This window comes from Pipistrellus hanaki (assembly GCF_964339955.1).
Source record: "Pipistrellus hanaki genome assembly, chromosome: 13".
NCBI classification, from domain to species: domain Eukaryota; kingdom Metazoa; phylum Chordata; class Mammalia; order Chiroptera; family Vespertilionidae; genus Pipistrellus; species Pipistrellus hanaki.
Genome location: NC_140515.1, coordinates 26,312,029 through 26,322,125, shown reverse-complemented (window position 1 = coordinate 26,322,125; position 10,097 = coordinate 26,312,029). Strand labels below are relative to the sequence as shown.

The 10,097-nt window shown below is 45.2% G+C and overlaps 1 protein-coding gene across 3 annotated transcripts in view; it reads left to right on the top strand.

The window, feature by feature from the left end:
- The first annotated feature begins 5,932 nt into the window (after positions 1-5,932).
- Positions 5,933-10,097, top strand: part of RAD18 (RAD18 E3 ubiquitin protein ligase) — a 79,990-nt gene continuing 75,825 nt past the window's right edge. For 2 of the 3 annotated variants that reach the window (XM_084901969.1, XM_084901968.1), the window contains exon 1: positions 5,933-6,093. In XM_084901969.1, the coding sequence (XP_084758095.1) occupies positions 6,043-6,093 (51 nt within the window). In that variant the 5' untranslated portion in view covers positions 5,933-6,042. Of the gene's footprint in view, positions 6,094-6,201; positions 6,451-10,097 lie in introns of those variants that run through there. The other variant, XM_084901970.1, reaches the window with a different exon arrangement.

Here is a 10,097-nt window from a genome sequence, read left to right as displayed (position 1 = left end):
ATTTTTAAGGTCGAATTCTCATCTACAAGGGCTAGTATTTTCCTAAAGTATAGTTCTTTCTAGAGAAGAATACTATTACATGGTTGATTCTTTCCCCTTCTTTATCAACGTTCAGAGTAAGAAGGTGATACAATGACTACCTCCACTGGTAGCAAATGAGGGATTTTCCTTCTTCTGCTGAGACCCATTAGAAATCCCTGGATTTTAAAATGTTTCGTGAGTTTCACTCAGACTATTGCAGCCAGTGGTCTTTCAGAGGCTGAAGTCAGTGGGAGCAGCTCTGTGTTTTTGACGTTGTTTTGACAACTTCCTTATTTTGGGCACAGTAAGGTACTCCAGGCTCATCTTGCACCTGCTGTGCCCCAGGCTTAAGGTCAGCCATGTCTCCAAGGGGCCCTGGCTCCTCTTCGTGGGGACCACAATCCCTGCATGAGGAAGTGGCAGAGCTGAGATATGAACACCGGCAGTCTGACTTCCGAGCTAGAGCTCTTAACCTCCATGCCCTCTGGTTAATAATGTGTCCTAGAGATAATAACGGTAATAATTACAACTATTACTCCTACTGCCATAGACAGCCACTCATTATGTGTGGGACACCCTGAGAGGTGCTTCCAAAAGTTTAAAAATGTATTCATTACCACAGCCCTTGGATGTAGGCATTATTATTCTTATCTTACAGAAGCAGAAGTTGAGGTTCTGATAGGTAAGTGGCTTATCCCAGATCTCATGGAAAGTGGAAAAGCATGGATGCAAATTGAGATCCATGTGACTCTAAGTCCTGTTCCCTTAGTCCCCATAGACCAGCGAGAACTTTGTCTTTGGTGATTTCCTCTCTGTCTCCTTTCAAAGGTCCATTGCCTTGCTCCCCTAGCCTCAGGCACTCCCTGTGTCCCAGGACCCCAGAGGCCTTGGGCCAGACATTATTTGGTATCTTCCCAGGGGATCCACCCAGTGAGCATTGGTGGGCCCCTGCTACATTCACAGCTGTGCTAGGACACAGAGGGTCTAGTAGAGGAGACTAAGCAATTGCATACAGCGAGTGTGTTTGTGCTGTAAGGTAACAGGTGCAACCTGCTTTAGCAGCCCCAGAGGAACATTCAACTCTCCCACGGGGCTCTGGGAATCTAAACAGCCTAGAAGAGCCAAAGAATGGAGCTTGAGATGGGGAGCCGTGACCAGGCACCATGACAGATGGTGGAGATTCCCTGGTATAGGAACTCAGCTGCACGCCCTTCACTCTGTTCCAGGTGGATGGCTGCCTCCTTGTAAGGAGAAGTGCCTGGAGCATACAGAGACAAGGAGACCTGCACAGGACTTGCTCTTCACAAGAAGGATTGCCCTACCCCTGGCACTCATAAGTCAGCACCAGATCGGAAGCAGAGTAGAGACAGGTATTGGGAGCAAAGTGTGCAGGTGAAGATTGCTATGGGGGGAGGAGGGACTGTCAGGACTGAAGCTCCAGCAATTCTGTATCTGGGGGCTCCCAAGCCAGCTCCAGGCAAGCAGAAGGCTCCTGTGGAGGGTCACTGTGGTTTTAGATCACTGTCGCAGTTAGCTACTGCTGTATAACAAACCACCCCCAAATCTGGTGGCTTAAGATAATCAACATTAGTGTGTTGAACAGTTTTCTGGTCAGGACAGGCTGAGCTGATCTCTGTGGTAAGGAAGTGGGCAGTCTAGGATGGCCTCACTCACATGCCTTGTAGGTGGCTCAATGTCCGCTGGGTGATAAAGATGACTGGGCTGTCTCTCATCCTTCAGGAGGATTGTTGGGGCTTGTTCACATGGTGCTGGTTAGAAGGTTCCCAAGAGCATCAAGAGCAGGGGTAAGCTCCAGTGTATGGGCACTATACAACCCTATTTGCATCACCTTTGTTAATGTCACATTGGCCAAAGTAAGACAGCAAAGTCCAGATTCAGACAGAAGGCTTGAAAAACAAGTCCACCTCCTGATGGAAGTACTCAGATTGTAAAGAGGTGTGGATACAGGCAGGGGACTAATTTGCAACCATTTTTGCAATCTTACTATGTACAGCACTCCAGTGTTCTTTTGGGCATATCCCTACCCACACACTGAGACCAAGACAATCTGAGGCACAGTGATTAGTTCAAAAATGGGACATGTGACGCAACTCTGGCCAATGAGATTCAGCCCTGGCACCTTTTCTGGGTTCTATTGGGAATGAGGTGTTTTCTTTTCCATGAGGGCAGGCCTGGATCATTCTGGCTGGAGGCCATGTTTGCCACCATGTGTATGTGTGTGTGTGTGTGGCGGGGTGTGTGTGTGGGTGGGGTAGGGAGGGAGAGACTGCTTGAGTATTAAGCCAGCACTGAAGAAAACAGATACGAGACATCAAGAAAAAGAGATTGAGCTCAGCTGGTGTGGCTCAGTGGTTGAGTGTCAACCCATGAACCAGCAGGTCGTTTGATTCCCGGTTGGGTTGCAGTCTGTATCGCAGTGGGGGGAGAGGGGGAGGTAGCCGATCAACGATTCTCTCTCATCATTGATGTTTCTATCTCTCCCTCTCCCTTCCTCTCTGAAATCAATGAAAATATATTTTAAAAATATACATACATCATGTTCAATATTTGGGATGTACTTATATTAAAAAAAATTGCTTTCTATTTGTCTGAAATTCACATTTCCTTGGCATTCTGTATTTTATCTGGCAGCCCTGTCCTGGGTTCTCACTTTGTGCTGAGTGCCAGGGGAGATTCCACTGAGCACTAGCCTGCTTTTGTGTGCGGAACATTTTGTTTTCACTCCTGAGAAGGAAGTACAATCTCTTTATTGATTTAACAGAAGGAGAATATCCGTGGAAACAGCAGCATGTTAGAGGAGATTGGCTCCCGAGGTGGATAAATACCACGGGAAGAGAAGACAGCTGCCTTGCGTGACTCAAGGTGGGCCTTTCAGAACTGCTTGTGCCTGTGGCTTTGCTTCCCAGGTCCAAGGTGGGCTTGAGTGGCTGCTGATGCAGAGAGCAGGATCAGAGCTGCTCAGCCTGGGAGGAAAAGATTTGTGGTAATGTGGGCTCATTCCTGTGATCCACTCACTCATTCATTCAGTCTCACTGAGTAGCTCGTGGCTGGAACTTAGAGATGAATGGCATTGGGAGCTGCCTTGGAGGCCCTCCAAACTCAGGGAGGTGGCTCTGGACCCCAGGACCAACAAGTGATGCCTCCCAAATCTGTCTTCCTGGCTGAACAGGAAGAATGTAGTTCTTGCCCTAACCAGTTTGGCTCAGTGGATAGAACATCCCGTGGACTCAAGGGTCCCAGGTTTGATTCCTGTCAAGGGCTTGTATCTTGGGTGCAGGCACATCACCAGTAGGGGGTGCGCAAGAGTCAGCTGATTGATGTTTCTCATTGATGTTTCCAATTCTCTCTCCTTCTCCCTTCCTCTCTGTAAAAAATTGATAAAATATATTTAAAAAGTATATTTTAAATACATTTAAAAAAAAGAATGTATTTCTTTCCCTTCTTTTCTCTCCTTCCTTTCTCATCTCCTCTTCCCTCACATTCCAGCTCTTTGTCATCTAATTACAAACATAATTACTTTGAAACCAACTAGTACCATAAAGGAACAATTCCTGGTGCACTCAGGTGGGGAACCTGGTTTTGGTCTCAATTCCTTTGTCTCTCCAAGCCCACACCACTCTCCCAGCGTCCAGATCTAGGTGGGCAAAGCCATCTTACTCGACCTGGAGTTCATTTGCATGCCCTCTTCTGATTGGCTGATACAAACCCACTGCTGCCTCCCATTTCCCTGCTATTCCCACCTACCTATTGAAGCCCCACTAGGTCCAGCATCCTGAGATCCTCCGACCTCTGCCCTGCTTCCTGGTCTGCTCAGTTATTCCTTCGTAAAGTGTCAGTGGGTGATCCCTTCTGGTTTGGGGTGAAACGACCTAGGTTCAAGGCTAGAAATTGCCACTGGCAACCTGCGTAATCTTAAATGAATTCCTTTGCCTCTCTGAGACTCAATTTCCATGTCTATATAATGGAAATAGTTCTCATACTGAGGGCCTTATGAAAATATTCTGCAGTGGCTAATATGGACTCTTAAGCACAGACTGCCTAAGTTCAAGTCCTTCCTCTTTCACTTAGCAGCAGAGTGCCCTGAGCAAGTTTCCTGTTACTTTCCTTTTCTCATTTGGTTGGAGACTGAAATAAGTCAGCATGTGTAAAAATACCTAGAACAATGCTTTGCATACAAGTGTCTAATAAATGTCAGTTATTATTATAATGTCTATTAAAGTCCTTTGCCCAACTGCTATTAATATTCTTATTGCCCAGTGAGTATTTGGGAAAAATCAGTGGAGTACAACTTTGGCTCTGGGGCCAGAGGTTCCTTAAGAAGAGAGGCCAAAGGAATGAAACCTTAACCTCTTTGAGCCTCAGTATCTGTGTCTATAAAATGGCAATAACAACCTCACCTCTGCCTACTTCACAAGGAAGCTTGAGTGCCAAAGGTAAGCACTTAGAAAAATATCTGAATGAATGAATGAATCAATACATGGATCAGGAGGGGTGGCAGTGGCAAGCTACCCTGAGCAACATAACTGTTGACTTGCCGCCCAGGAGACCTGACAATGGCCCACTTAGGGCCATGGATGAGAGTGAGTTGAGCAGAGAGGCTGGCTGGTGTGCTGGTGAGTTTTGGACAACAGGTGCTCTTATACTCACTTAGTGAGAGGGTAAATGTATTGGTACAGCCTTTTTGGAAAATCACACAGCACAGTTTAAAAGTGTAAACAAATTAACCTAATAGTTTCATTTATTGGAAGGCATCCACCATATATCCAGGCTCAAATGTGCCAACATTTATATAGTGTGTTCATCGCAACACTTGGCAATAGTGAAAAATTGGAAACAATTTAAATGTTCCTCAGTATTGGAGTAGATAAATAAATTATGGTGTATCTATATAATGGACTACATAGCTATTAAAAAGAATGAGGTAAAGCTATATGTATTAACATCCAGAGGTATCAAGATGTATCGTTAAGTACATATAGAAAAACTCAAGTTGATAGAGCTTTGAATTTATAATAACACTAGAGGCCCAATGTATGAAATTCATGCATGGGTAGGGTCCGTAGGCCTGGTGGGTGATCAGGGCCCATCTGTGGGGCAACTGGCAGGGTGATTGGGAGCCCTCCCTCCTCCCCCTGCCTTGGCTGGCCTGGGGCCTGCAGGCTGAGGGCAGCTCCTGCATTGTGCATCTGCCCCCTGGTGGTCAGTGCGTGTCATAGTGACCAGTTCGGTCAATTTGAGTATTAGGCTTTCATTATATAGGATTTGTGGAAAACCTTGTCTATGTATTAGCATAGGAAATATCTGAAAAGTTATACAAAGTTAAGGTGATTAGGAAAAGGAATAACTTAAAATTAAAATTTTATTTTATTTTGATAAAAGAGCATCTATTCAAAGTCCAGAGGTCCTGATTGTATAATCTGGACATGACACTGTGTGAATCAAGAACACTCTATTCAATCCGAAAAAAACAACAAAAAAAACACACGCTATTCAAGTTTTTAAGTGGAAGCTTCCTTTTGTGTAAACTGGCCATGATAATGCTTACCTCGCAGAATTGTGACGCGGTTAGATAAAATAATAAATATGAAAACCCTTGCTCACAGCAGTTATATAGCAGTCAGGGAAGGCAACCGGAGGAAAAAGCATTAGCTTAGACCTTGAAAGATTCATAAAGTGTGGATTTGGTTTGACTCCTGGAAGTCTTTTCCCCAACATTCAACAGACATTTATTCATTAAGGTTCAAAATACAAAAGCCGATGGGGTCCCATTAACCATTCAACTTCCGGCTGGAAAGGCGGATCTGGCGCATGTGCAGTAAGAGCATCGTGGCTGCGCTCCGCCCACGTACTACAACTCCCAGCAGGCTCCGCGCACACGCCGCCGCCGGCGCGTCGCGGGCTGCTGTCGTAGCGCACACGGTAGCGCGGGGAATTTCGAGTGGCGGTGGAGCGCGGGAGATCAGTGGGCAGTGGAACTCCTGGCATCCTTTGGGGGAGGCCATGGATGCCCTGGGCGAGCCTCGGTGGCCCCCGGGCCTGGAAGTCATGAAGGTGAGTGCCGCGGCCAGGTAGGGGGCGCGCGGTGTCAGCGGGAGGCCGGGCCCGCCTGGAGAGGACCGGGCGCGAGGGGCCGGCTTGGGCCAGGGCGCCCGGCTTTGCTCTGCCACTTGCCCACCGGCCGCCCGCGCGGCTCCGGGCCTCAGTGTCCCGGGGACAGGCCTCGGCTCCTGTTTCTGAGCTGAGGTTGGCGGTCTTCAGGAACCGGGCATTCTGCAGGTCAGCCACAGCAGTGACAGTATTGGAAGAGAGGCCACAGCAGAGGACAGTAACGGTCCGCGGGGAAGGACCGTTAGTCTAAGCCGGGGAAACGACAGCGGTTATTAACCCTTTCGGAGGGTTTACTGTGTGGTAAGCATGATGGCAACTCTTTCCCGTACCTTAGTCGAGAATTTCCGAGGTGACACTGGACGTGATTTTGGGTAGAATTTGCATCAAAAGCATTTACTTAGTCACCGAGTCAAGCAGGTAGGCTCCTTGACGTTTTCTTTAATTTGTTCTAATTCCCCTTAAGAAGCCTAGTGCTGGTTTGCCCCGGCTCCTTCCTAACATGTCCTAACTCCTAACAGTTGTGCATGTGTCTCTTTTAAACAAAGAGATGAGGACTCAGGCTCAGCATTAGTCAGCCTTTCACCTAATGGAATCATGTCGCCCATGATTTGGGTTTTTGGCAAGGCATTTCGGTGGTGGTGAGCCCAGGATTCCTGCTTGATTTGGTGAAGAGCAAATACGTTTTGCTATGCTAAGAATCAGTTGCTTGGTTTTCCTCCCGGCGGGAAAGATCACTTTCCCTTTCTCTTCCTGGGTTTTGTTTACTTGAGGATTATGGTATCTGCCCCACTGACTCAGAAGGCGGATCTGAGGATTAAGTGAAGGGACTTGTGGGAGGTTAAAGTAAGTGTGAACTTTATTCTTCCTGTCGTCAACAGTGTCATCTGCAGTCCTTGGGGAGTGGAGATTAGCCCCATGGTGAAAGCTGACATTGTGGAAAGGAGCTAGGAAAGCTGTGGTTTTCAGTTATGGTGGCTTTGGTGTTCACACACAGAGGAGTAGAACACAGATTTGAGTTAAGGCAGTTAGGCCCATTCGCAAGAGCATAGCCCAAATATAAATGCTAAGAAATAGTTTTATATATGTTACAAGGTGATCAATTTCTGTAATGCAAGCAGAACAACTAAAATCTTTAAGGTGGAAAGCAATTAGACATCAATTTGGAGAGTAAACAAACACTTGAACTGCTATGGTTAACAGGACATGGTGCAGAAATGGTGGTCCTGGGTTAAGACTGATTTCGGCCTCTCATTGAACTTTGTGACCTTGAGTTAGTTACTAAAACTCTGACCTGAACTTCCTCAACTATAAACCGGAGGCTAAAATAAACAGCTTGTAGGGTTGTTTAAATGAGGTGATGTGTGTGATAGTGATCCTGTCTGACTTTGTCACTGTACTTAATGTGTGGGTGCTCAAAAATTATTTGCCAGTTGATTGAAGGTATCTGGAAGTCAAACATTCAGTTGATGGATCTTATTAGTATTTAACGTATGTTAACGTTTCAACCCCTTTTTATTTGTTGTTGTGAAGATGTAATTGGATAAAGGAAGTGAAAGTTCTGTAACCTGTAAAGCTACCGTTTGTTTGTAAATTTGAGCATACCTTATATAATAAAAGCCCATCCCTAGCCGGTTTGGCTCAGTGGATAGAGGGTCCGCCTACAAACTGAAAGGTCCCAGGTTTGATTCTGGTCAAGGGCACATGCCCAGGTTGTGGGCTCAATCCCCAGTTGGGGGCTTGTAGGAAGCAATGATTCTCTCTCATCATTGATGTTTCTCTCTCTCTCTCTCCCTCTTTCTTCCTCTCTGAAATCAATAAAAAAATATTTTAAAAGAAAAGAAAAGAAAAGCCCAGCAACCATAATGGCAGAATGACCAGAACAACCGCTCTACCAGTTACTATGAGGTGCACCAACCATGACCACCTCTTCGTCCCTTTCCCTGGCCCGCAGGCTTTGATTGCCGATGGCAAACAGGGACCTGGAGTGGATGGGGGGCGGGGAGAGAATATGTGGGCAGCACTAGTCCAAGGCCCCTGCCCCACCTGTCACCCGCTACACACCCAGCAAGACCTGTGTCAGGAGTGGGGCTGGTAAGCTGGCTGGAATGGCTAAGCTCTCAGCCCCCCTCCCCCCAGGCCATCAGACTCCCACCCTTTCAATGTGCAAGAATTCATGCCCCAGGCCACTAGTGTTATATAGCAACTCCTTTGATGTGGTATCACCTTCCACAGATCTTGCTCAGCAGACCTGTTAGAACCACTCCTCCACCGTAATTGGATGGTTATAGGGAAGAAATTACAATAGACTAGATGCCAGGGCTCTGTCTTCCAGTTCTCTTCTGCTCTTAATCGATTTTCAATGCAATCCTCTTAAAAAAAAAAAAAAAAAGAAAATTATTGTTGTTTTTTTTACAGAGAGGAAGGGAGAGGCATAGAGAGTTAGAAACATCAATCAGCTGCCTCCTGCATGCCCCCTACTGGGGATGTGCAGCAACCAAGGTATATACCCTTGACCGGAATAGAACCTGAGACCCTTCAGTCTGCAGGCTGATGCTCTGTCCGCTGAACCAAACCAGCCAGGGCAGTCCTCTTGCTTTTGAGTCAATGGTAGTTTACTATATAAAATGAAAGGTTTTGGTATTTTAATGTTTATTTCCCTAGGTTGACAATAACAAAAATTTCTGGCTTTGACAGTTTATAAATGTATGTGTATACAATAGAAAAAAATTTAAACTCCAGGATAAGAGAAAGGACTAAATGAGTTACCCATTGTCCTATCGTCTAGGGTGGTGGTCGCCAGCCGGTGGTCTGCGGACCATTGGTGGTCTGTGAGGTCTGAAAGGTTGGCGACTGCTGGTCTAGAGATAACTACTGTTTGACATCTTCTCTTATTTCTGGTCCATTTACCTTGTGTGTGCTCATGCCCACAATGTGTAAATGCATTTAAAATTTGGGATAACTTTGGGGTGAACTTCTTGTGTTTGATCCAGCTGCTTTTAAGCTCTGTAGTCTGAGTCTGCAAGGCTGGGTTTCAGATGCTGTAGACCTCATTGGATTGTTATGGAGATTAAACTACAAGGTTTTATTATTATTTATTATTGTTATAGATTTGTTCTCTGGTGCATTTTTTCCCCAGTTTTCCATTAAAACATGAACATGTATAATTTACATAAAACAAGGAGCCACTAGGCATTTTTCTTTAAAAGCATATATATTTTAAATGGCTACATAATATTTCATCATATGTACTATTAGTGACATTAGTCTTTTCATTTGTGGTGGGTTTTTTTTTAAAATTTTGATATGCTCACATATAATAGTTAAAAAAATACATGGAATGAAAAGTAAAAGTCTACCTCCCAACATGTCCCTCTTCTATCCAGTTTTCTAACTCCTGTGATTATTATTTATTACCTTTTCCTGTCTTCTGTATCTTTTCAGAATTTCTTTATACCTGCATACAAGATAAAAATAGAATACATTCTTATTCTCCCCTGCCTTTTAAGCAAAAGGTAGTTATATGTACTGTCTTTTTTCACTTATCTTGACAATCCCTCTGTATCAGTGCATAAGAGAGCTTCTTCTTTTGGGTCTTTTAACTATTTTCTCAGTATTCTACTGAGAAACATTTTATTTTAAATGATTTAAAGATTTGGGATTGTGAGAGTAGATCCTTTTTGGTTGCGTTCCAGGTTGACATATATCTGTCGGACCTTCAGATTGTCCACTTCACCTCCCTCTGCTGTCACCGGTCCTGGTCTCCCTCGGGCTCCTTTGTTTGGCTCCATTGTGGAACCATGCAGAAGCCAGTAGTGAGACAGCAAGTTTAGTCCTGGCTGGACTCATGTCCCACATATGTGCCTGCTCTAGATACTGATTTCCTCGGGTGTAAAGTAAGGGGTTTAACTAGATAATTTCTAATGTTTGCCTTTAATATTCTCTGATTT